Consider the following 25,601-nt stretch of genomic DNA (forward strand, 5'->3'; position numbering starts at 1 on the left):
ATCCTGCAGCGATCCCAGCCTGCTGTGCCTGGATCTGGTCGCATACCAGCCAGGCGTGTGAGGGGCAGAGCAGCCCCAGAGGGCTGCCAGGCATTGTGGTGGGAAGAAGGGGAAAGGAAGGCAGGCTTAGAAAATTCCTTGTGCATCCTGGTGCACGGAGCATGTGCCAGCACACAAGCTGCCAGCAGCAGCTGTAAGCGCTCAGGAACAGCAGGGAGGATGTTGACTGCAACAATGCATCAAGGCTGCGGTTTGTAGCCTCAATAGTCAGGCAGTTAACTTTTTTTCTCTTTTTTTTAACAAAGACATTTTGATTGCCAAATCCATAACCATTAGCAGCTGTGGTTTCGAGCTGTTCCTTCCTCACACGTTGCAGTCTAGACCTGACAGGCTTTCAAACAAAAGTTTGGCTGACGGCTTTTGTTTGGATTTCTTTGTGATCCTACTTTTTTTCTTCTTTTCGTGTTCTGTTGATTTGAATTGAACATCAACATGTATCCCTTTGCGAACACAGCCTCTGTGGAGCAGCTCTGCTGCATCCCTGAGCTCTTCCATGGCCAAGGACAGCTTGTAGTGTTCTTTGGGTGCATGTTCTGGATGTTTCTGCCTCAAGCTAGAAAATTTGGCATTTCTAGAAACTTGGATCTGCTTTAGGGTTTCTGTTTAGGAAAATGTTACATTTCTTGTGGGCCAAAGGCTGGCTGGCCTATGACCTTTAAAAGATGGTGCTTGGGAATGTGCTTAGAGTTGGAAGTGTAATGCAAGACTGTGTCATGAGGGTGATCAAAACCCGGGAGTGAAGTGCTTGGTGCTCTGCAAGCACTTTTCAGGACGGGAGGGCTGAATCAGAAGGTGACACAGTGGTGGTAAACCTGGATCAGCTGCTTGCAGTTGGGTGTCACCTTTGGGTGAATGTGCCCTGGAGCACTCAGGGTGAAGGCTGTGTTGGGAAAATTGGCTGGATAATTCCCCAAAGGGAATGTCCTTGTAAAGAGATGATGAAGACCACTGCTATCGGAACAACAGACAGGGAGCTGATGCTCCTAAACCACTCTCCTTGGAAAAGTGACAGGCCAAATGTGGCTAGGGTACATTGGCATCACATCCAATTAAGCATTAGCTCTCAGATTTGATGGCTTCATTTCTCCTGGATCCATGTGTTTGTGGTGCAGGCATTGCTGCAAGTGCCCTTATTTGGCCACAGCACCCCCATCACTCCCAAAAAGCTGCCCATTTTCTTTTCCCTCTTGCAAACCACTGAAGAAACATTTTCTAGCTGGATGGTGAGCAATTTCCCTCTGGAGAGGAGGAGAAAATGGCTGTTTAGTAGTTAATTACCTGTTACGTGTCTCTGACAGCGATGAAGCTTATGAGGCATGAAAGAAGAGCGGATCCGCCTCTCCCACAAATCACCAAGAAAACAGGGTGAAGGAAGTTGGGTTCCCGGGGGATCCCTTGCATCCCACTCTTCTTTCTGCACGTGGCCAAGGGGTGTCTCCAACACCCAGGACAAGCCCAGTGTGTGTTTCTGCCTGCTGGGGGGCACTGATTTATTGCCATTGCTGGATCCAGCAGCCCTGCTCTGTCAGAGGAGATGCTGCCTCCACCAGGATGATTTTTTTCCCCTTTGCATTTTATGGTGAACTCTCTTGCCAGCACATGGGGTCTGCTTGCTTTTATTCTTTCCAGACAGCGCTGCTTTCCAGTGCTGTCTCTTTTATTTCAAGGCTCTTGGAGAGCAGCAGGGAAATGAAGGCTGGAGCGGGTGTCCTGGCCCGGCGCTGCCTGGCAGAGCAAGCCATGTTTTCCCTGTTGTTCACTGAGGAGCCATGCCAGGAAAATTATTCACCCCTTTCCATCATGAACCTTGCAGAGCATCTCAAGCACCTCCTCGCTGCTGGTGCCCCTGGCAGCTGTAAGATGGAGAGAGTGGCAGTGGCCAGGGGAAGGACCACAGGTTCCAGCGTGCAATTCTCCGCCATGCTCCGGCTAACCGGGATGTGCACTCCCATGGCAAGGAAAGCAGAGGAGAGCTCAGGCTGCATTGCAGGGCTCCATAGGCTGGCGTGTGTGAAACCAGGACTATTCCCACCCCTTTGTGTCTCGAGGCCTTAATGAGAGCAGGAATTCTCCTGGAGGGTCGCTAAAGAAACTGCCGGGTGCACTGGGGCTTTGTGCTGTGCAGAGCCGCTGCTCCATGCACGCGGCGCCTTTGTTTCTGCCTCGGATGCACCGGAGCAGAGCTCATCTCGTTAGTGATGGTTTGGCTTCCCCCCAGGACGTTTTCCTTCTGCTCTTTCCATTCCCCTGCCTTCAGGTCACGGCAGTTGGGTTCAAGCCAGTGCAGCTTACTGGGGAGGGGTGCAGCAACTGAGGGGTTTGGGATGGCCCTTCTCCATGTTTTTTTCTCCTGTGGAGATGGAATCAGGATGAGCAAGGGGTCCCAAATGCTGCGTTGGTACCAGTGATGCTGGGCGAGCCTGCATGGCCCCAGCATCCTGCTGCAGGCTTTACCTAAATTGGGAAAGAAAAAAGTGTAACAGATTGCTGTGGGGGGGAAAAATATAGCAGGATTTTTTTTTTTTCTCTCAGATGTCAGAGAAGGTGGGTTTGTGTCTCTGCTGGCTCCGAGCTGGCTCGTCCCCTCCTTTGCTCTTTTGCTGTGGGCTGTGGAGCGGGAGGCTGGCAGCCCTGCTGCTATTCCTGGTGGTGACAAGCTGGTGATGGGAGACGAGGGATGGTGAAAACAAAGTGTAGGGAACATTCATTAGCAATTATCCCTGCTTGCAGCTTGAGCTGGGTGGCTGTTGGGGACATCTGATAGCCACTTAATATATGTTCAAAGCGCTGGCTCTGGCGTGAGGATGAGTCTGGTGGCCGGTTTTTGGAGCAGCCCAGCGCTCAGCTCCCTTTTCCAGCTTCATTTAACCTTGAGCTCTTCCTGCAGGTGTTAAGCTGCCTTGAGATCTGCTTTTCTCTTTCCTCCCACCTAATCTCCTCACAGCTGGGGTCTTCCAGACCTGTTAGCAGCAAAGTGAAGCCCAGCTGGAGAGGTGGGACAAGCAGGGGGGGCAGTGGTTGTGTGGAGGCTGTGTGTAGAGTGTGTCTGTGGGGTGTTGGTGCGAAGCGGTGGGAGGAGCAGCTCTTGGTGAGCCGCATCAGCTGTTTGCAGCCCACAGAGCCCACTGGCCTCCCACCTGCCTTGTTGCCTGCTGACTACAAGGTGGCAGAAGGTCTGAAAGCAGGCTGAATCTTTTTTTTCACACTGTAATTGCATTGCATAACCTCTCTCTTTTGAGCTTCTCTGGTCATGTGCAGGATTGGAGAAGGGTAGGTTTGCTCCTTTTTGAGGGACAGTCTGGTCTCTGGACTGTGTTTGTTGTATCCACCTTGTAAATGCCAAGTTGCTTCCAGATAGAGGCAGTGTAAAGCCTGGAGTACCAGCACCTATCTTATTAACACCCCCAATATGAGAAAGATGAGTGCTGTTGAATTTAAGAAGGGACATCCCCCATCAGACTCCTGGCTGTGTTTGATTCTTGGTCTCTGGAAGAGAGGGAGCATGGTTTCCCTCTGAACTGACCTTTTATTTGAAAAACTGCTCTTGGAGATTGTCTTTACTGGAGATCACAGAATCCCAGACTGGTTGGGATTGGGAGTAACCTTAAAGTTCATCTCATTTCATCCCCTGCCATGGGGTGAAACACGCCTTTCACTAGACACAGTTGCTCCAAGCCCTGTCCAACCTGAACAATGTGACAGGATATGCTCTGTCCTCTCCCTCTGCCGCACCAGCTCTGGGTTTTGGGCTTTTATTCCAAGCTCAGGTTTACTGAAGTGATGATGGGCTACCTGTGGGGTGGAGTAGTTGGGAATAAATTTTTTCTCTGTCTCCTAAACTTACAGCTTTTCAGACAGTAGAGTAACACTACTGACCTTTCACAGCAGAAAGAGTGAGAAATTAGGTTTTGGTACTTAAATTTGGGCAGCTTTGGACAATGTAACAGAGACAGACTAGTTTGGTGTCTTGATGGCAGCATGTCTTCTGAGAGTGGAACTTCCTACATTTCTCTGGGATTAATGAATGGAATGTAGTCATGGAAGGGACTGGGGCAAGAGGGGGGGTGGGTTGCTGGCTTGGCTCAGCATCTCATGGGAGCTCAGCCTCATCTTCCTCACCAGAGAACATCCCGACTCTGGGCAGAGAAAAGGGTTATGGCTATTTCTTGGCTCCAGCCCACAGGAATATTCTGGATTTTTGTTCACCAGGATGAGATAAGAGGTTTCTGGGATAGGTACAATAGGAGCCTTAAATACAGCGGCTGGATGAGGGGCTCCTTCCCTGCCTCCTGGAAGTGAGATGCCAGAGGAAGGACCAAAGCTTTTTGAAATGAAGGACACAAAGGGATTTGGTTCACAGATGCATCCTGGGGACAAAGATAAAAGGCTGTGGTGTACACGCAGGAATTCAAGTCACAGTTGTGGCATCCAACTTGGCCTTGAGGTCGGATTGAGTGGGAACTGTTGGAGCTGAAGGCTTGATCCTGGCTTTGAATGAAAGCTGTCAGTGGAGAAACCAGCTGGCTCTTGCTTTCACTGCTGATGCCTGTTTGGGAGATGTTCCTGGGATGGGGCTGTAAGAGGTGTGAGGGGGGACATGGTGGTGTTCAGGTCCACCTGGGAGATGTGCCTGAGGGGATTTGGGAAGCAGCAGGACCTCTGCAACACACCCCCTGCTGCCCCACCTGGCTGAAGAACCCACGGGCTGAACCAAGTGTAGTGGAGCAGGAAGGATCACCTCTGCGGGCAGGTTTGGGTAGCCTTTGGTCCTCCAGCCTTGAAGGACCTTGCTCCTTTGGCTTGTCCTGAGGTCCCCCAGCCACACAGGTGCCACTGGTTGCCCGGTTGATGCGGAGAGCGACAACGCAGTACCAGCATTTCACACTCTCCAGGCGTTGACTGGGGTTATTCACATTGGCTCTTCCTAACCTTCCAAGATCCTTCCCTGCAGATGGGAAATGAAAATCCTTGGCATGGGCATGGAGCAGTGGAAGCAAGTCAAGTAAGGTGACTCAGCCAAAAAAGAACAGAGAGGAAGAAACCTGTCCAAGCCTGGGTCGGTGCAGCAGGGCATGGGCGCATGGTGCGGATCAGGGCGGCTCCTCCTCCCCGGCACAGAGCTGCATGGAGCAGCTGAGTTCTTGTACCTCTCTCTTGCTTGGTGCACAGCTCTTAACATGCTGTTGTAAAATGAGAGGGCTTGGAAACGTTTCCCCTGGTTGATCCAATCCCAGCATTGGGCTTCTGTAAATCTCCCTGAACTGCTGGCAATGCTGCCAAACCCTGCTGCAGTGTGGGGAGAGCAGGTTGCTCCCTGCTTCCCTCGCCGTGCCCAGCTGTTCCAGGGCAAATCCAAACTCATTTTGGCAGGTCGGTGAGAGCTTTTCAAACACTCGGCCTAGGAGTCATTTGTTAGTAACAAATGGGGGATTTGCCAGGACACGCAGCTCCATCTGGTCTGGCATCCTGTCCCCTCCAGCAGCCTTGATGGATCTGCTTGATGAAGGCAGGGGAGCAGGAAAAAAAAAGAAGGCATTTTTCCCATGGAAGGAAAACCACTTCCGTAGTCTGTTTGAGCAGGGTTTCCTGGGCTGGAGCATCCATGTGGCATGTGCTGGCCTCAGTGCCTGTCAGCACCAGCTCTGCAGCTCGTGGACAATCTGAGGTGAGAGCTGAGACATACATTTTTTATGACTGTTTTGCATTTCACCTCTGAATGCCAGGCTGAGCTGCAGCCAGCCAGGATCTTGGTGTGCTTCCTGCATGGAGTGGGTTTTTTCTCCTTTTTCCCCACATGGTTAATGAGAGAAACAATTTTAGAGGTCTTTTTCCAACCTAAATGCTTCTGTGATTCTATAATCTGTTTATTCTCTTCCTGTAAAATTCCCCCATGTCTTCAGTGTGTTAAAAATCCCTCCACTGACTCTGTGAATGGAGCCAGCCCTGAGCTGGCCTCTCTGAGCCATCACCTTGGTATTTAGCAGGTGTGTTGCTCACCCTTTATATGCAAGTGAATATCAAGGAATGCATGTCCCACAGCAGGACTGTGCGTACTCTCCAAATCTCAAATCATTGTGTTTGGAATTGAGCTTTGTGGGGAACATTTGGGGATGCATCTGTAGCTGGGACAACTGGTGGTGACCTTTCCGGTGGTCATTTCAGGCTGGGTTTGGCAGGTTGTTTTGGTTGTGGTGCTGGTGTACTGTCTGTGACCAGTTAGAGATTAGTGCGAATATTCACATTCCTGGTCATCTGAATCCAGGGATGCATCAGGCTGAAAATCTGTCCCTTGCTTGTCCCAGTGAACAGGTGGGCTGGTGATGGTAGGGCCCCAGCCACCTCCGTCTCAGCACCCCAGGGTTCTGATCAGCCTAAATCAAGTGTGAAACCACAGGGGTAGCACAGGTCGATGCTAAAGGGGGCTGAAAGGGGTTTGGGAACACCCTGGATGAGTGGATCCAAAGAGGCAGTGAACTCCAGCAGAGGTGGGTGGGAAGAACCTGAGTAAGGGTCTTGCAGAATAAGACCCAAACTTGGAATTGTTTGGAGTTTTTTTCATTAGAAGTTCTTGAAGTAGTTTGGTCTGAGCTGCTACAGCCTCCATATAACCCATGTTTTGGCTAAGATCCCTCTGTTCTTGCCCACTGAGCTCTTTATGTGCCCATGCAGCCGTCCTGACTCTGCTCTGTGTCTCTTCTTGTTTCACAGTATCCAGACCTGAGCCAGGAGTCTGGGTCTCCATTTGTCTTTATCTGCACTAATCCCCAGGAGATGGTTCTGAAGTTTCCCATCAAAGGAAAACACAAAATCTGTAAGTAGTAAAGTTTCCCCAGGTGCCCCCTCAGCCCTCGGAGCCGGCTCCTCTTGCCACCCCAGCTTGCCGTTGCCAGATGAGTTCCCAACCTTCGCCGTCTGCTCTTTGATCTGGAGGTGTTTGTTTAATGGCTCGAATACATCTGTAATATTTTTTGTCTTCGGTTCCCCTTTCCCCAGATGTTGCTTCCTTCCAAATACATGCTTCTTCCTGCCTCTGCAAACACTTGGGGAGTCAAAGAGCAGTCATGTCGGTGGCCGATCTGCTGCCAGCACTAGCCTGGGTCAGGATAGGAGTTGGTGCAGCAATGCCCAGGCAGATCCAGGCAACCTCCGTGTCCTGTAGTTCCAAATCACACTCCTGCCCCTGAGGACAGCGAGGGCTCCAACAGCAAGAGCTGCAGGGCCAGATGGATGTTCCCCATCTGCAGGCCAGTGGGATGGGATGTCCTGGCAGAGTGCACGGGGAAACGCCGCAGCATCTGTCCGCGCTCCGCTTGCCAGTGTCGTTAGTCCCTTTTACGAGCCACCAGCCCCTCCACAGGCTGCCAGTTATTCCTGCCCGCTGCTATAAAAAGGATAGAGGAGGGAATGCGGCAGCTGGGGAGCCCGCAGTCAGCTCCGTCCTTATTAGCAGCCTCCCCACCACACAGCCCGGGGAAGGCACCGCACGCGCTTGCAGGGGATGTGAAAAATTAATTTGATGGGCTAAAAGCAGCAGAAGCAGGAAGAGTCTTGGCTGTTTATTCAGCAGAGCTGACAACTGGGTGATCTCCCTCCTTTCCACATGGATCCTTGGGCTAGTACCTGGGGCTCGGGAGTGTTGGGATTTCTCAGGACTGGTTAAAAAGGGCTTTTTTGAAGCACAGCAGAGGGTTATTTTTGTTGGCTTTGAGGATCTTTTACCCTCTCTGCTCAGGGAAGTACCTTTCTCCCACAGCTGGGTGTTGGGATGTCCTGCAAAAGCGTTTGGTTTCTTCCTTGCCTTTTTGAGCAGCAACTGGGAGGTGTATTCAGCCAATGCTGACCAGTGCTTGGAGACATGCAAGCACTCGAATCTCGCTTATGGTCCTCCCCCTGGATGGGTTATTCGGAGTGCCAGTGAGCAGGCAGGAGTAATTTAGGATGCACATCTTGGCTGTGGGTTAGCCTTGTGGCCCTTGCGTGCTGGTGCAGCCACTGCATCCTTTTTTTCCTCTTGTTTTAACTTCTCCTTTGCTCTCACCAGGCTCTCGGGCTCCTTCACTCCCACCTCTGCCTCTGTCTGGCTGTGGGTGGGAGAGGGCGAAGCTGCTCTGCAGCTCCTGCGCGTCTGCCTTGCTGGGTGCAGGTGCTGCCAGTCCCCTCCCCATCTGTCACATCATCTCCTTTGTGTTGTGACACTTTCCTGCTTTGAGAAGGATCAGTCTAACAGCCTGGAAGGAAGCCGGTTGTGCTGGCGGCTGCCTGTGCTCCCACTCCCACTGCTGGCCCTGCCTTCCCTGCCCTCCATCCCAATAGGAGCTGCCACTGGAGCAGCACAGCAGGGCTGTGGAGCTGCGTATTCACCTCCCGGAAGGGACATGGTCCGTCTGGGTGATATTTATGACAGCCTAGGGAAGGAGCAGGGAAGCCTTTGACCTTTCATCGGTGCAAGACACTGTTTTAATAGAAGCTGGCATTGCATCCCAGGCAGTCAGAAGCTTAATTCTCCCAGCTGGAAGCTGAGCAGAGGGAAGGTGCCAGCTCACATCCCCACTTGGGCTTGCTGGTTGCCCTGGTCTCCTTGAAACCTGGCTCAAACCATGACAAAATGCCAGTTTGTCCTGTTGGGAAGCCAAGCCAGAGCAGTTTTCCTTGCCAGATAGCAGCATGGACCTCGCCACAGTGACATCTGGATGCTTCTCTGTTGCAAATTGTTTCTAGCAGCCTGGGGATGGGAAAAAAACCCTAACATGGCTCAATTTTTGCTGCCAGGGTCATTGTTTTTGTGGAAGGGGTGGGCACAGTGTTGCATCTGGGAGCACAGCTCTCCCCAGATACGTCCCCGTGTAGTTTTAGTGCACGAGGACGAAGCTCGCTGGCCTTTCTAATGGGAGATTTCCTTGAATCCAGGCAAAGCTACCCTGAAGCATCAATTAGAAGCCTCCCTCCAATAGCCAGTGGCTGGAAGAGTGAAGAGGAGCAGAGGACATGGTGTGAGACAAGAGGCTTTGAATCATTGAGCAGAAATAGCAAGGAACCCAGGGGCTTTGCCTTATTTTTAGCCTCTTCTTAAAGGTTACCTGTGTGGTGTTTGGTGTTTGCGAGCTGGAAGAGCAGATTAGCCTCCCAATGTTTTTGGGGTCCAGAAGAAGCAGGCAGGCACATAAAATATAACAGCCCTGGTGACAGTAGGTGGTGTTGGGGGACCAGAGCATGGAGAGAATGTGAACTTGCTGCCTTTCTCCTGCCAAAACCACCCCTGGCATGGGGACAGGGTGGTCTGGGATGCACTGCTTTGCTGGCTCAGCCTGCTTGGGTCCCAGTGACTGGAAACAGCAATTGCAAGGAGAGGCCTTCTTCCCCATCCTTAGGCGGTAGGGGAAGCTCTTCTCTGGGGTGGCGAAGGAGATGGAGGATCTCCCAGAACATCTTCCAAGCCATGTTTCAGTTTGTGGATCTGTTTCAGTTTGGTGATCTGCAAACTGTCTTTGTTGAACTGGAATTGAGAAGTTTTCTTGGTTTGAAGAGAAGGTGATGGTCACTGGCTGGTTAGGAGCCATTTTCTCTGGAGAAGCATCTGCTTCTTACAGCACATGGACATTTACCAGCAGATTTTGGAGCAGTGGCCGAAGTAGAACTTTGGAGCCTGGTGTTTCTTGCCCTATCTCTGTTTCCATCTACAGAGACAGGACGAGGCTGGCATTTGGGGGATGGGAAGATGCAGGGAAGCAGCAGGAAGGCAATTCCTGGGGAGATGTGGCATTAGAGGAGGTGACCAGTGTTGGCTGCTGGCAGAACCTCTCTGGGAAGTTGGCGCTGGGAGAACGGGAGCATCCTTGCATTTTTACAGACAGGAAGAAGAGGACAAGGACACTCCTCTGAGGAAGCACATCGCTATGCTTGGCTTCTGGCTTCTTCAGCAGGAGTTGCCGAAAATTCCATGTTCTGGTGTCCTGCTCCTCTCCCCGGTGGGAAAGCAAGAGCAGGCAGTGAAGCCCTCAAGGGCTATGAAGGGCAAGGAAAAGGCAGTGTTTTCTCCTGGTCCCACTGGAGCTGCTGGCTGAGGTTTTTCCCTGATGGCAAAGGCAGCACATGGCCTTGGAGACCACCAACCTGGCACATAGCAACGTGGAGCAGGTGTCCCCATCACACTGGGTACCCATTGCACCATCATCCCAAGCCGAGGGTTTGTTATCCCCAGTCCTGCCTTTTGCCACACCATGGAGAAACACGTCCCTGGCACGTTGCTGGACGGTTCCCCATCTCCTCTGAGCATCCTGTGGCAGGTGCAGGGCTCGGTTTCACCCCTGGTAGTGGCAGGTGAGTGCTGGATGTTAATTTACTCCTCTCCTCTCTGAATTTCCCCCTCTCTGGCGTCTCTTGGCCGTGTCGGACACGCTTGCCCCTGGCTCCCCGGTGTCGCGCCTGCAGAGGGAGGCCACAGCGGCTGGAAACGCCTGGCTCCTCAAGCAGGATAATTGGATGTGACAGGAACACACTAACTAGGAGACCTCGCTGCCTCCAGCTCATTTGCATTGCAAATAACATTTAAAAATAAAGAGTGATGAGGGTTTGTTGTGTTTTTTCTTTAATCCCCTCTTTACAGGGAAGCTGGATGCAAAGATCCATCAGGGAGCAAAGAAGGGGTTAATGAAGCAGAAAGCCATGGGGTGAGCGCCGGGGAGCAGCACTGGTTCCCATGAAGCACCCAACTGCGTCTGAAGGGAGCCAGGATGGTCTTCAGCTCTGGAAAGCAGGTGCAAGATGGATCCCTGATCTCAGATTGTGTTTAGGTATTGCCTTCTCTCTTGTATTCCAAAAGTATTAAAAGATACTTGTTTTCACCAAGACCTGGCCCAACAGCCCTGTGCTTCCAGGGAGGTCTCGCGCTGCAGACAGGGGGTGGGTGGGAGATGGAGCTTGACAGAATGCAGTTCTACAATCACTGGCACCTGCAGGAGCAGTGGGTCCCAGAGCAGGCACGGGGAGCTCTCCGGCAGCAGGCAGCCCAGCTTCATCTTGGCTTTGGCAGGATCTCCCTCTCCAAAAAATACCTTGAGGTGTTTTTGGCTCTATGGGGTCAAACACATGAAGAAGGGCGAGAAGCTGAGGGGATGAGGGGGATAGCTCCCAACAGCCACCGAGGCTGAGCTCTGCCAAGTGGGGATGGGAGGTTTGTGGTTAGAGGTGGGCTCTGTGCCAGCTCACAAATGCTCTTCCAGCCCTTTGGAAGCACTGCTGAGTGCCCAACCTTACATCATTCTGCTGATTTGTACCAAAGCAGCAGCCACCCCCCGAGACCTGGCCCCCAGCAGCTGTGCGTAGAACACCCCTCTGCCTCATGGAACAGGAGGAGGAGGGTGCAAAGCTTTTGTGCTGCAGCACTGGAAATTGTCCCATGCCATTTGCCCTGGGAGTTGTCTTCTGGCTCCATTTGCTGCCTGTGGGATCTCTGAGGTGCTGGAAATGATGGGGCTGGATCCAACGCCCACTCACATTATTTCTCACTGGGAAAACCCTTGCGGGTGTTTCAGCTCTGAGCTGCCTGCGATTGGCACAGAGTTTATGGTGTGGGAGCTGTTGTTCAATGTGGCCAAGGGTGATGGGATTCTCCTACTTCCTTCCTCCTCTGGCTGCATTCCCCCCACCTCTGTGCCTTATGTCCCACCACTGTGGTCCAGTCAGCTGTGCTGGGATTCCTGGAGACTTCCTGCACTCTTCTTACATGGAGATCCTACTGTCCTGGTGGATGTCCCTTGAGAGTGATGGAGAATATCTGTGGTGACAACAGGAGCAGAGCTGGAGAGGGATGGAGGGCTTGGGGAGTCATCTGGGGGTCCTGGTGCCTTGGGAAGAAGGAGGCAGGAGAGGCCTTCCTCGTGGGCTGTGTGGGAGAGGTGGGACACGGGGGCTGGAAGTCAGCACCCAGGGAAGAGGTGCCAGGATAGCACAGGTGGTACAGCTCCTGCTCCTGTTCCTGTCCCACAAGTGCAGCACCGTCAGACAAGACCTTGACAGAGTGGGATCTTGTACCAACTGTGTGATCCCACAAAATCCCACCTTCCTGTTACACCTAGTGCCTGTTAAAATCCCCATCCCAAGATAATGCTTCCCCCGATGGGTCACCCATCCCATGGCTGAGCCAGGCTTTAATATGAGCCCATGATTTGGCTCCATATTAAACCAGATCCACCTCCTGCATCCACCTCTGACAGTGGCTGCTGCCTTGTCACCTCCCTGTCCTTTGTCACTCACAGCTCATGTCTACCTGGTGCCTGCAGGTTTCATCCCTAAGGGTTACACGTCCACTGTCGTCTGTAGGATTCTGCAGGATCTCCGTGAGCCGCAAGCAGGCTGGATCACAGGCCCTGCTCGTGGTCATGGCAAAACATCCTTGGAGCGATGCCAAGATCATTCCCAATGGAACTGCCTTGCCTGGCAGGGGTTTTATTTTCCTCCTGTGTTAGTGGCATCACAATTTTGCCAGGAAAGATGCACTGACCCATCCCTGGTTCATCCTGCGTTCCTGTCTGACACTGGTTTTTCCACCCTTGGAAAAAGCACCATTCCTGATCTGAGATTTGCTGAACATCAACACCAAATGCCCGTAAAACCTTTTACCCAATCCTTGAAAACACTTCACTAAAAACTGACCTGGTTTTATTAATACAGGTTCTCTTGGAGTCTGCTAGCATTGGCTCTGTGCTGTGCGAGAGCAGTTTCTCATCAGGATAAGGAAGGATTTCTCCTCTTTCTCTCTTTTGGGCTGTAAGAATTCTCATGCCTCTTTTCCTGTCGATTTAAACATCTTCTGGCTCTCTCCCGCTTTCCCCAGCCCCAAAAGCTGGTGAGGCACCCAAACCTCTGGCCTTCTTGGCATCACCTCCTTTGCCAGGGGTTTGGGTCTTGTGTTGTCCTTGCATCAGAAGAAATTGGAATCTCCTTTGGTGCTCTCCTGAAACCACACGATGGTGGCACACTCAAGGAATGGTGGCACACTCAAGGAACAGTGGCACCTCTTCAGGCTGGAATACTTACAGCAGACCCTGGCTGGATGGATGGAGTTGGTGCTGACCTCTCCCTCTGCAGTTTCGTGCATGCTCCTCTTCCATGCTCAGCACTGACAGATACCAGCTGCCATCCTGCATCCCATTTCCCTTTGGCACAGCTTGCCGCATTGGTTCACCTTCCTGGTTTTGGGGTGTCATGGAGACACGACTGGGACATCCCCACTGAGCTGAATCGAAATTTCCTCACCGAACAGTGGGGCTGATGCTGAGGCTTTCGGAAAAGGAGCAGAGGTTTTGGATTGTCCAGGGGCTAGGGTTGAGATGAGATGGAATTTCCTCCCTTGTCAGCTGGGCCTGTGCTGAGGGTTTAGGTGGGTAGTAGAGAGTTTAGGGGACACATCACTTCCAGGGCATGAGAACGGCTGGGGACCCAGGTGCTCTTTCCATCCAGAAGAGTATTTGGAAAGGAAAAGTGGCAGCGTGTGCCACGATGTGGTGGATTTTGAGGTAGGTGTGGATGCCCCAGGGTGGTGATGACTCCTGCCCCCTGCCTTTCTGAGCTGGCTCTGGGAGCTAAAAGCGTGGCCTTGGGGGGATCCTGCCGGGCTGAGGTCACAAAAGACACCACTCAGCTCGTGAAACACCCCCGAAAGATTCCCTCCGCCATTTCCGAAGAGGCATTACGGCCGCTCCGGCTCCTGAGGCAGGGCATTCTCCGCTCCGGGCTTTGTCTGTCTCCGACTCCCGATGCTTTAGGCGGGGTATCCGCTCCGTGTTTTCCCGCCGCCCGGGGACGCCGCTCCACGTTCCGCCCTCCGCGTTTTGCGCCGCGTCCGCCCCGCCCCGCCCGGCGGACCCGGCGCGGCCTGCGCGGCGCGGCCTCAGCGCGTGGCGGCCCCGGCCGGCCCGGCCCGGCCCCGGCCCCGGCCCCGGCCCGCAGCGCCGGCCCCGGCGCGACCCACATGGAGCGCACCTAGGGCGGATACCCCAGCGACCGGGTGAGTGCGCGCTCGGCCGGGCCCGCGCCACGCCGCCCCGGCGGGGGGGGGGGCGGGGGGGGTGTGGGGGGGTGGCGGTTGGGGCTCTCTTCGGGCCTCGGGCACCCCCCCCGCCTCTTCTGCACGGGCTGGGCCCGGGCCGCCGCCGTGAGTCGTGACCCCTGGGACGGGGATATGTTCCCTCCCGTGTTCTTCCTTGTGACCCCCGGGAAGGCGGCTGTGCCCTCCCCCAACTCCCCCCCCCCCCTCCCCCCCCCCCCCACGCGCCTCCCTCCGTGACCCTTACGGACAGGGATCTGAGTACCCCTCCCCCGGGAATATTGGGAACGGGAGTTTCAATGCCCGCCCCCCCCCCCCCCCCCGTGACCCCTGGGAATGGGGCTGTGCGCCCCCCCGGACCCTTGGGGAGTCTGTGTGCCCCTCCACCTCTGCGACCACTGGGGACGAGGATATGTGCCTCCCCTCATCTCTGGCCGTGGGGATGGAGTTCCGGGAGCCTCCCCCCGGGACCACTGGGGACGAGGGTCTGTGTGCCCCTCGCCCCCCTCCCCGGAGCTCGGGGGCGGTTGTGGGTCCCTCCCGTGGCCGTTGGGAAAGAGCCCCCGCGGGTGCTGTGGCCGTTGGGGGTCGGGACCCCCCGAGGGGTGCGAGGCCGCCTTTGCCGTCGCGAGGGTCGCGCTCAGAGTCACGGTGTCCCCGCGGCTGGGAGGGGGTGTCCCCTGCGTGGGGTCACCGTCATGCCAGGTTTTCTGGGAAGGATCGGGGCTGCGGGGGGTGATGCGGACGGGGAGGGGGTTCTCGAGAGGATAGCAGTGTTCCTGGGCGGAGGCGGGGGTCACCCCTCTTGACCCCCGTCTCTGTGCAGGGAGGGTTTGGGGGGCACAGGAGCAGAGGGACAGCGCGAGCGGAGGTTCCCTGGACCTCAGCTCTTTTGTAGTGCCGGTAGGGGGTTCTCCGCACAAATCCCGGAAGACTGAATGTTCCCCAACGCGTTTAGCGAGTCCCTGTGAGTTTGGGGTGGGTCAGACCCCGAGAGCGGAGCCCCTCCGGGCATCACCCCGGGGCCGGGCCGTGTGCCGCAGTACGAGCCACCCTCGTTCAAGTCCTTCGAGCCCCCGTTGGCCAGCGGGGCCGATCTGGAGGTGACCCCGCCGGTGGCAACGTGGCCGGGTGTCCCGCGAGGGCTGGGGCGGCCGGCGGGCCAAGCACTCCTGCCGTGCGCTCTCCCGCCCGTTGTGTACACGGGGAAGGTCACAGGTTCAGGTCTGGTCTGCGAGACTTGGCTCCCCTCCATCTCCCAGCAGCCTTCCTTTTGCCTTTCCTTTCCTTTTTCCCCGCTTTCTGGGAAGGCCTTTTCCCTTGGAGGAGGCTTTGGAGACTCGTTTTCCTAAGCGTGCACTGAATAGCCCCACGGGCTCTTTCCCCCTCCTCCCAAATGTCCAAGGATGCCGGTGTTGGGGCTGGCTTTTGGGCTCCATCATGTGCAGGCAGTTCCTCGCCTGGACATCCTCAGGAAAACCTATTTCCACGCTTCTGTGTGATGACTCCGGCATCAGATTATGCCGCACATTTCTAGCTCTTTGTTGGCAGTACACGACCGTACATGCACGGCACTCAGAAAATCCAGGCAGCTGATTTTATTGATTAGCTCTTGACCAAAAATAATTTATATTTTATTATTTTGAAGCTGTTTCAGTCACAAAACGCAAATCCTTGCTTTTTTACACCCTTGTTCATCCAGTGAGGTTTTCCCCTCTCCTGTGAGGAGGAGAAGGGAGATGTGCACAGCACCAGGAGTGTGGCGTCCCTGTGGTGGAAAAGGACGAGGATTTAATGTTTCACCTGGACTGGCCTGGCATGCAGGGCAAGGGCTGCCTCTGGTTAGAGCCACTGGAGGAAATTAATTATCAAGCAAGTTGGAATGACCTGTAATTGAGTATGGCCAGAGCACAGGGAGGGGGTTTTATTCCTTTCTCTAAGCCAGGCACTCCGAGTTGGTCTGTGTGTTTGGTGAGTCACCATTAGGCTCGATAGCCTCAGGGGCCAGTGTGTGTGTGCATGGATGTGTCTCTTAACATACTTGTTATCTCTCTTCGTGCTGAAAGTGGTGTGATTTTTTTTGGGGGGGATCCATCTGTCTGTCTGGGGCCCTGTGCTGGGTGGTAGCCCCACATAATCCCTCAGTTGCAAAGTCCCCTCACACTTCCTTGCACCTGGCTTGTCTTATACTGGTGGTGATGACATCGCTTCTTCTGCCTCAAAAGCTTTTTCCCTTTTAATGGAGCTAAAAGGTGCATTTCTGGGAAGAAAGGGCTTGCAAAGGTGGTTGAGGTGCTCTCACATGGTGTTGGATCTACCCAACAGCTTGTGTGTGTGTCTTTATTTTGAATTAACAAGAAGGATAGACCAGAGTTCACTCCGTCTGGTTTATTCTCTTGGAGAACAGGACTGCCTTGAATCAAAAATTGCCTCCAGGTTATATTTACAGTGTATCCTTAATTGTGATTGCATAAATTAAAGAAAACCAGGAGCTGCCTGGTCTTTTGAGCGCTTCCATGTGGGCATCGTTCCCCAGAGAAAGTTGATTTCTGTGTGTTGTGTCTAGGCCACAACAGGTGGGACACCCACAACTGGGATCCCACTTCTGGGCTCAGCTGATGGTGGTTGAGGACCAAAATCAAGTGTTGTGCCTGATTTAATTGGCATTTCCAGGCTGTAGGAATCTTTCTCTGCATGCTTGTGGTGGGAAGAGGAAGAGTGTTGAGCTCGACCTTGGCCGGGCTGGGAGTGGGGATGCACCTCGGCACTGTCCCACTGCGCCCCGCGCAGCACGGCTCTGACTGGGATTAGGGCCTGTGGGCGCTGATGCAATACTAGTCCCAGATGTAATGCAATAAGCCTCTTTGTCCCTTTTATCCAGAGCATTATGTAAATAAGATGGTATTTATGGTCCCAGGTATGTTGTTCCGGGGCTGTGTGACATCCTGCGTGCGCAGCGATGCCCTTTGAGCGTTGGCTTCGTTGCAGGTGCTCCTGGCCAGAGACGGGGACCTGCTGGGGGCAGATGCTTCTGGGGAGTGTGTCACATGCCAGCTCCCTATGGAGAGGAGGTGAGGTTCCAGGTGACCTTGCCAGGAGCTGGTGACAGTTTAAGCGTGCTCAATTGCTTGTACGCGATGAAGGCAGCGAGTGGATCGGTGCTGAAGTCTGTGGGGTGGCTGCCCACTGAGGTCATAGAGAAGTCTGTGGTTATCATAGCAGACTTCCTGCAGGATATGGACTGCTGGTTCCCCAACCTTGGGGGTAGAAGAGTCATGTGTCTGTTCTGAAACCTGTGTTCCATTGCAACTGATGGTGGTTTGTGGAGATATTTTTTGGGCAGCACCAAAGCCTCTGAAGCACCTGGAGATGGCCCGGGCTGTTTGCAGGGAGAGCTTGTCATTTTCTCTTGGGTCTTGACTGCTTACTAGGGAAGGTCCTAATTTGGGTGCTTGTGGCAGTGGGTGGAGGGATGAGGATGCATTGCATGGGGGTGCTTGACTCCATCAGGGTTTGGAGTTGGGGTGGGGGTGTGTTGAGGAGCACATGTGGGTGTGAAGGACCTTTTCTAAGACTGGGGTAAGTTGATGAGCTGGCTTAGAGCATGCAGCTGTCCTGGGAGCTCATTGATGGCCACATGTGGCTCCTGAACCAGAGCTTTGGCCACCCTGGCAGCAACCAGTCTGCTTTATGTCCCCATGTTAGATTGACATGGATGAGGAAGGGTGTTGCTTTGTGTTGGGAAAGGGCAGGAAAAGAGATCCCACTGGGATATGGCTTATTTTGCCATGCAGATGCACTTTCCTGCTACCGAGGGTCGGTGCCTTGAGGTATGATATTGTGTCAGAAGAATGAGTGAGGTTGAGCTTGAACAATCTTACAATCTTAGTAAGAAAATAGGGAATGGTTGCCTGACCAGGAAACTTGCTCTGGGATTCCAGTTCCTCTTGTGATTGATTTTTTTCTTTAAAGGAAACCAATTCCCATCTGCATTTGGGTGAAAAATCAGTTTTTATGACGAGCCCAAGAGGTTGTTTTGTTTTCTCTGCAGCTGAGTGTCCTTCACATGCACAAAACCCACTGACGTAGCTGCTGAGCGTCAGCTCGGATGTGGTGTGAGGGGTATGAAAGGATGCAAGTGCAGTTTTTTTTGTGGATGAATAAGGATAATTTCAGGACAACCTTGATATTTTGTATTGAAACATTAAATGCCCAACTTCTACAATTTATTACCATGTTCATGGTGTAAGAAAAGGAATGATGATGTTGCTTTATGCTTCTCTTTCCCCAAACACAGAAAGGTTTTGTGGCATCTAAGCTGTTCTTGGGCCACTCGTTCTTCCAGTGGCTGGAATGATGAGACCTCTACAGTGCTCCATCATATGTGATGGGGCTATGCTGATTTAATGATAACAAAATTGATTTTAATGAATTTGCTGAGTCCATTTGTGCTTTGGATTGGCAAAGCGTTGTTGGTTCAAGTGGGTCCAAAGATTTGACTTGGAGTTTTCGTGGTGTTTCTCCAAGGGGATGAAGGGTGGATCAGGAGGAGTGTGCTGTGCGGCTTCGGAGGAGTGAAAAGGAGGTGTGTAATGACTTCACTGACAGTAACCACTATGAATCCAATAGGAGAGGAAGAATCTTGCTCATCTCTGGGAGAATTAATTCTCCTTTCCCAAAGGTTTAGTAGCCTTGTTGAAATTTCTTCTTGTCCTGAGGATTTCTTGTTTATCTTTGAGGGGGTTTCACATCTCATCTGCATGTCCCCTCTGTATCCATTGCCACAAGTAATTCCAAGTGCGCTAGGACTCCCCAAATAAGCCCAGCCCGCTTTGATGCATGGTTTTCATTGGGTTTTATTGTATTCCTGTGTGCTGGCTAATTCACAAAATTCGGCAATTTGCAATGGGTCATTAGCACGAATTAGCAACTTTCTGATGGATATCAGAGCTCCGCAAATGTGCCATATTAATCTGGGAGATACACCTATTTATTATCCCTCCCAGGGAAAAAAAAGGGATTTCTCGGCATGGTTCTTGCTCTGCTTGCATTTGTCCCTGTCTGCATCCGCCTTCCCTCCTCCTTTACTTCACAGTCTGGTTGTTTTTTTCCCAAAGTGTTCCCAGGCTGATGATGTGACAGGAAGAGGGATTATAGCCGCACGCACTGGCCTTGCTACAAAGGGAGCCTCAGCTTTGGGAGCCAAGGTGCCCTAATTGGTTATCGAATGAAGGGAATTAAAGGCATTAATAGGTGAAGTGGCAGCTCCTTCGGTTTTGGAGCAGTGGAGAGATGTTCATCGTCTTCTGAAGGCTGGGAAACAGCCAAGGCTGGCTGCATGCTCTGCTCCTAAAAGAAATGATAAAGGAAATAAAGCCCAGAAGCTATTCCTTCCCTGGGAGCAAGCAAACCAATGGCTGTCCATCCTCTCTGACCAGCGCTGCTGTGCCCATCTCCTGTCAAGGCAGGGCTTTGGCTGGGAGACACTGCTCAGTTGGGGTCACTCCAGTGCTCTTCCTTTGGATGAAGAAGATGGAAAGGAGATGTTGACTTTGGTGCAGAGTGGCAGTGCAGCCAGTGGTTTGCTGTTCCTGCTGTGCCTCTGTGGAGGGTGATCCTTGTTGGATTACCTGCATCTCTGTAACCATGAGAACCCAGTTTGGGACTGGGCCAGCAATGGGCCTGGGGGACAGCAGGGCGACCAGGAGCAAGGTGAGGAGCCACGCTGCCTCCGGAGCCCCGTAAGGAAAGCGAGAAAATGGCCGGTTCAGTAGTGCCCACCCTGCTCCCACCAACACCCTGAGCTTGGGATGCTGCCAACACATGGGTGCCTTCCTCCATCCCTGCTGACAGCGTTGGGTGAGCAGGGGAAAAGGGCAAGCTCCCTTTTCTGGCGCTTACTCTAGTGGTTATTTATGCCCACTGGTTGTCTTTGGTCTTCGCCAGGTCTTCTTTCCTCCCATCTCTGTGACTGATGCGTCGAGGATCTTTCCTGGTCACATCCGTCTTGCTTCCTCTCGCTGCTGGCGATCTTCCAGCCTCCGTGGAGTGCTGAAGTTTAGGAACCTCTTGGGTTATTTTTATGTCCCCTCTACTCCCTTCTAGGCTGTGCAGAAGGACAGGCCACCAGTTCAGTTACCTTTAAGCCTCCCATAAATCAGTTCACTTCTGTGTTGGGGTTAGCAAGGATGTAACTGAACTGGTTTTAAATCCACATGGCTCTTCCACTTTCCCAGTCGAAACCAGCTCTGTTCAAGGGACAGTCATTCCCCAGGTTTATCACTATGGGAAGCATTGCAGTGCCAAGCAGATTGGCTCATATGTCTCATTTTGAGTGTTTAATGTTATTTTTGGCACCAGCCAGCAGCGACACGGCTGGCTGGGCTCAACAAGAATGGCCTTTGTGGTGGTAGAGGAACACCGGGGCCGTGTCTGGTGCTGCCGGAATGCACTGGCTTGTCTGGGGTAGACTCACCCAAAGGGCTTCTGTGTTAATCCTGGCTGGTTATTGCTCATGATATTGCTTTGCTTTTGCTGCTTTGTAGCTGCTAATGGTCTGTGTGTCAGCCTTCGACAGCCAAACCCAGTGGCACGGCTGCTCTACTCCTCTGGCACTGCCAATGCCTGCCGGGCACCTGCTGGGTGCCAGTGATGCTGTGACACCCAGAGGGTGGCACATGAGGCTCATGCAGCAAGCAGGGGATGCAGATTTTGGGTGAAGATGGGGCTGTGTTTCTGATTCTTGTTAAACCAACATGTGCAGGTCTGGGAATGGCAGTTACACAGGGGTGTCTTCCAGCATGCAGACACAACAGTGAGGGGTAAATCCTTGTTGGGCAGCCCTGATTCAGGGTAGATCTGAGAGCTGAGCTTGCAGGAAGGAAGCTGCTCTGTCCTTTTATCTACCAAATACTTTTTCTCACACACATGTGGATTTTTCAGTTCCTCTTTCCCTGTACAGCAGAAAGTTTAGACACTGGGCACCAGTTTGCACTTGTGGATTTAGTTAAGATTTGGGCCATATTCAGCTGCCTGAGATTTTAGAGTCTGCAAGGTCATGCTTGCTGGAAGATGTCTATCCTGGCATTTTTGGATGAACAGGCTGTGATCCAGAGCCTGAGCCTTGCTACTGCTCATGCTCATCTCCATGGCAAAGGCTTGGGAAGGAGATGTGGCTCACTCAGGAAGGACCCTGCTGTCAGAGCTGTAACAAAACACTGGCATGACTCTTGCCTGCTCATGCTGTGCTTGATGCTCCTGCAGTCCATGCCACTGTGTTGTCCTAGCACCATGGCCTTTCCTGCAAACCTGGCTCCTGCCTGGCAGGAGGTCAGTCAGCTCTTTGCAGGGGCGCTGTGTGTGCAGGAACATTGTTGGACTTAAGGGCATCTACAAAGAGGAACCATATGGAGAAGTCAAGGGACAACAGATAAAAAGTGCACTGGGAGAGGTTTCATCTCAACATAAGAAAGACATTTTTTGCAGCCATTCCTTGGAACAACCCCCTCCAGGACACAGTAAGGATCCATGCTGGTGGAGATTTTCAAGATGTGACTGGTCAGGGTGGTAGGTAATCTCACCTGATCTCAAAAGGTTGGAGCAGGTGACCTTTCAAGGTCCCTTCCAACCTGCTCTGCTCTATGGTTCTATGACCTGACTCACAAAGACATGTACGTTCAAGCTTGTGTGTAACAGTGGTGCTTGCTCAGCTTCCCAACGGAGAAGTGACTCCAACAGTGCAATTCGGCAGAGTGAGCAGATGTTCTGAGAAGGTGCTGTTTGCCAGCCATCCTTCACAGGAACGGAATGGAGGGTTTGGTGTAGGTATCAATGTGCCTCCTGCTTGACTTGAGGACCATGTGCTGAGGACCATGTGATGGTACTCTTGCTGATAGTTTTCTTGAAATATGAAACTCTTGGACTTCCTTGTGAGTTGGTGGAAGAAATGTGAGCTGTGTTTTATTCAGAAGTACATACAGAAGTGGTACCTTGAAAAAAATGCACAGGAGAGACATAAACATAAAATAATTGTAAATTTGAAGAACTGCAGAGTCTCAAGGCACGAATAGACAAAAAAATTGGACTTTGGTGATGACACTTGCAAAACTGATGGGAAGATTAAAGAGGTACTTGTTCCAGTTTCCCCCATTTCATGGTATAAAGGAAAACCTGAAACTCCTGGTCCTCTTTGTGTTCCCCCTTTCTGTGTGCCTCATGTATCAGGACTGTGGGAGTTGAGGGAAGTGAGGAGTTCTCAAGAGGGTATCTTTGCTAGTCAGACATGTTCAAGAACCCTGGGTTTTTCTGCCCTACATCGAGTTGATTGTCATTCTATTGAGGACACTTATAGAAGTGTCAATAAGAAGCAAATGCTAGGTTTTAGCTATTCTGGTATTTTCTTCAAACACACTGGCACCGTGTGCCTATATTTTGTATTGACAGCTTTGCTGGACATTGTCACATGCTGCAGTTGTGTGGAGTTCTGCTAGAAAAGTAATGTCTTAAGGTCATAATGGGAATGGGTATGAGGTTGAATTTTGATCCCAGGAGCATCTTTTGCCTGATGATGAATGTGAAATTGAGGACTGAGTGTGTATTTGGGAGCAGGTGGGTGTTGTGGCTTATAAGTCTTTGGAGTTTTGCTTCAGGTAGGGTGATTGCCTGGCTACCCTGCACAGAAGTGGTTTCTGCTCACCTCTCCACTTTCCTCCATCTCCAGCCTCTTCCAGTGACCAGGCTTTTGTCATGCCTGGACTGAAGTGTTTCAAGCTTTTCTCAAGAATGCCAACAAATGACTCATCACTCTAGTGCTGCACTGTTTCAGGTTCATCTCCGGTGTCAAGGCTCAGCCTTCGGAAACTTGGGAGTCCTGGCCTAAGTTTGTTAGTGTCTCTCTGAGTGCTCTGGCTGCAGTGCATGCTGGAAGATGTAGTCTTGGTCGGGTGCACCTCCATATTAAAAAAAGAAGGGTGGCTCCATTTTATTCAAATTGGGTTCAGCCTTCTCCCTCCTGGCAGCCTGCTGACTCTGTCCCACTCAGCCCTGAGAGCCACTGAAGTTCTCTGGGCGCCTTGTGTGAGTGCAGAGGCGGGAGCACAACTCCTCCATTCAAAATCTTGCTTAATTCCACATTGAACAGCCTGTTTTGAAGCTCTGCGCCTTGGCGTGTTTTGCAACAGCTCGGACTCCCGCAGGGCGCAGGCGGTGGAGGGATCCTGCCCCCGTTGGGTGGCAGTTCTGGAGGGTGTCATGGCAAATCTCCTTTGTCTGCTACAGCCTGACTGATGTCTGGGGGAGAGTGAACCCTCCTCCCCTTCGTGATTTCTTGAGCTGAAAGCAGCAAGTGAGTGAGGAAGCTCCTTTGTGCAGATTTCTCCGTCTCCTCTTGTTCGTGCCAGCTGGCTCGCGTTCAACATTTCTCTTTTTTTCTCTCTCTCTTTTTTCTCTTCTCTCCCCCAGCTCTAGAGAGAGGGGGCGGGGAGAAAGGGAACATCTTAAAAAGAAATCTGCAGAAAAGACATGGGAGTTACTTAACAAAAATCCAACCCAAACAAGCCCAGCTGGGGGATTACAGGCACGGTGGTAGGAGCTGAGTGGGGAATGAGTGCAGCAGCATGGGGAAGGCAGTGTGTCATCCCCCCCCCCCCCCCCCCCACCGCCCCGAGTTTCTTTAGTCGTAAAAGGAAACAAAAAGGGATCTCATGCAGAGGCAGTGGATGGGGAGAGCAGCCGACTGGCTGCCAGCAGCTGGAGGAAGGGCCTCAGCACTGCAGCTCCTAGTGCTGCTGCCTCAGCTGGGGGCTTGGAGGGAGCCCTTTGGGGGTTTGGCAAGTGGGGGGGGCAGCATTCCTTCTATGCCTTTGCAGGGGCGTAGGTACCTTTGGCTCTTTAGGGAAGGAGTAGAGGGCTCTCCTGTCCTGGGTTGCTGCTGGCCAGAGCAACCATCTCACCAAACCTTCTGCTCCCTGCCTTGTGCCCACTGGAGGAAAAGCTGCATCCTGTAGATTTTTCTCCCCCTTTCCCTGTCCGCTTTGCCGCTCCTTCTTGTGGGCATTCCTGAAAGTTAATCAGGGTGAAAATTGCAGTCAGTCATGTCTGGAAGCCACCAGAGGCTAATCCTGGAGCGCTGCAGGCTGGAGCACATGGCTATGAGACAGTCTCCCTATGTGTGGGCTGGCTGCTGCCAGGAGAAGAGCTTTCTCCTACATCTTGTCACCCTTGGGCGGTCAATCCTTCCCAGTTTTGGTCTCCTGGCCTCCAGTAACCAGCAGAGAAAGCCGGAGTGGTGCGGGTTCAGCAGGTTCTGAGCATCCTCCACTGGTTTTATCACATAGAGCCAGGGGCTGGCACAGTTTCCTTGCTGCCTTTTGGAAGTGGAGCTGTTCTGGTGGAAGAGCTGTCTCTAGGTGTGTGTGCAGCCCTGAAAGTGAACTTTCAGGTTTGTGTCTGAATATGGTTTGGCTCTGTCCCAGCCCATAGATGTGGATTATAGAGGTCTCAGCACCTAATGGAGCTGAATTATTCATGTCTGGTGCTGTGTGTGTGCAGCATTCCCAAGCAGAAAGCTGTCTCCTTGTAGGATCTGCGCTCCAGGACTGCTCTTAAAACGCTTTGTTGGCAGGTCTCCAGGCCAACAAGTGAGCACATGCTTTTCATGTTGTGCGGGGATCAATCCTGCGATGGCAGGAGGTAAGGGGAAGGACACGTTTACAGCTGAATCAATCGCCTCGCTCTGTTTTCTGAGATGCTGTGATTTGTGGCAGCGTTACTCCCCCCGCAGGAGAGTGGGAAGGATCTGGATACCACCCGGTGCTTCTCCAGCTTGGGCAAAGGAGGCAGTGGGAGAGGCGCCTCTTTCTCTGGGCCATGGGGTGTGGTAGCCAGGGGCTCCTGTGCACCCAAAATAATGATGGTGTGTCAACTTGGGGTCCCTGCGGGTCTGGCTTGGGAGGGGGACTCCAGATGCTCCTCTGGCTGCAGAGGCTGAGCCTGCAGTAGTGGAATAGAGAAATGGGGAACTGGGATGAGAGTTTTGGGGAGGGGAAAAAGCTGTGGGAAATGCTTAGAGCCACATGCAATGGAGCATATTCAGGAGATCCCCCCCAGATCACATTCCAGGGTCCTAGCTTCCAGCTCTGCTCTGGAAAGGGCTGATCCCTGCCCCAGTCCCTCTTCCTGTGGTGGCATGCCTTGAGTTCTCTGCCTCACTCTCGTCACAACGTGCCTTTACCCTGCTCTTGCCAATCCAGCATGTTCCTGTCCATCCTGTTTGTGGTTCCCTTCTGTCTGTATTAGCAGAGCCTGGGCTCCTTCGGCACCTCCTCTGTAGGGTGAGGGTTTTTGCTCCTCTTGTTTTCTAACCCTTTGATTGTTCCTGGCTCTCCAATTGCCGGGGACCCAGCGGACTTCTGGGCTCCTTCTTCCTTTTGTTGTGGTAGGAATTGGCAAAAGCTGCTGCTGTTAGCAGAGTTTCAGACTCAAGTCCCGCTCATCTGCT

The 25,601-nt window shown here is 52.7% G+C and overlaps 2 protein-coding genes and 1 long non-coding RNA gene across 11 annotated transcripts in view; 2 read left to right on the forward strand and 1 right to left on the reverse strand.

The window, feature by feature from the left end:
- TRIP4 (thyroid hormone receptor interactor 4) overlaps window positions 1–10,907 on the forward strand; it is a 28,186-nt gene extending 17,279 nt beyond the window's left edge. The window contains exons 12-13 of the mRNA XM_053988339.1: window positions 6,769–6,871; window positions 10,664–10,907. Coding sequence (XP_053844314.1) covers window positions 6,769–6,871; window positions 10,664–10,731 — 171 coding nt within the window. The 3' untranslated portion in view covers window positions 10,732–10,907. The remainder of the gene's footprint in view (window positions 1–6,768; window positions 6,872–10,663) is intronic.
- A 1,793-nt stretch (window positions 10,908–12,700) lies between these two features.
- Window positions 12,701–13,946, reverse strand: LOC128813324 (uncharacterized). Its single transcript, XR_008438993.1, has 2 exons — window positions 13,096–13,946; window positions 12,701–13,012 (listed from the first exon to the last, which is right to left on the reverse strand). It is a non-coding gene; the product is annotated as an uncharacterized LOC128813324 (long non-coding RNA).
- Window positions 13,947–13,974: 28 nt separating this feature from the next.
- The window catches only part of ZNF609 (zinc finger protein 609), a 72,858-nt gene continuing 61,231 nt past the window's right edge, over window positions 13,975–25,601 (forward strand). For 5 of the 9 annotated variants that reach the window (XM_053988338.1, XM_053988336.1, XM_053988337.1 and 2 more), the window contains exon 1: window positions 13,975–14,065. The gene's annotated coding sequence lies outside the window, so the exon portion shown is untranslated. Of the gene's footprint in view, window positions 14,066–14,136; window positions 14,213–14,680; window positions 14,810–25,601 lie in introns of those variants that run through there. The other 4 variants (XM_053988331.1, XM_053988334.1, XM_053988332.1 and 1 more) reach the window with 3 other exon arrangements.

Source organism: Vidua macroura, chromosome 12, assembly GCF_024509145.1.
Source record: "Vidua macroura isolate BioBank_ID:100142 chromosome 12, ASM2450914v1, whole genome shotgun sequence".
Classification (NCBI taxonomy): domain Eukaryota; kingdom Metazoa; phylum Chordata; class Aves; order Passeriformes; family Viduidae; genus Vidua; species Vidua macroura.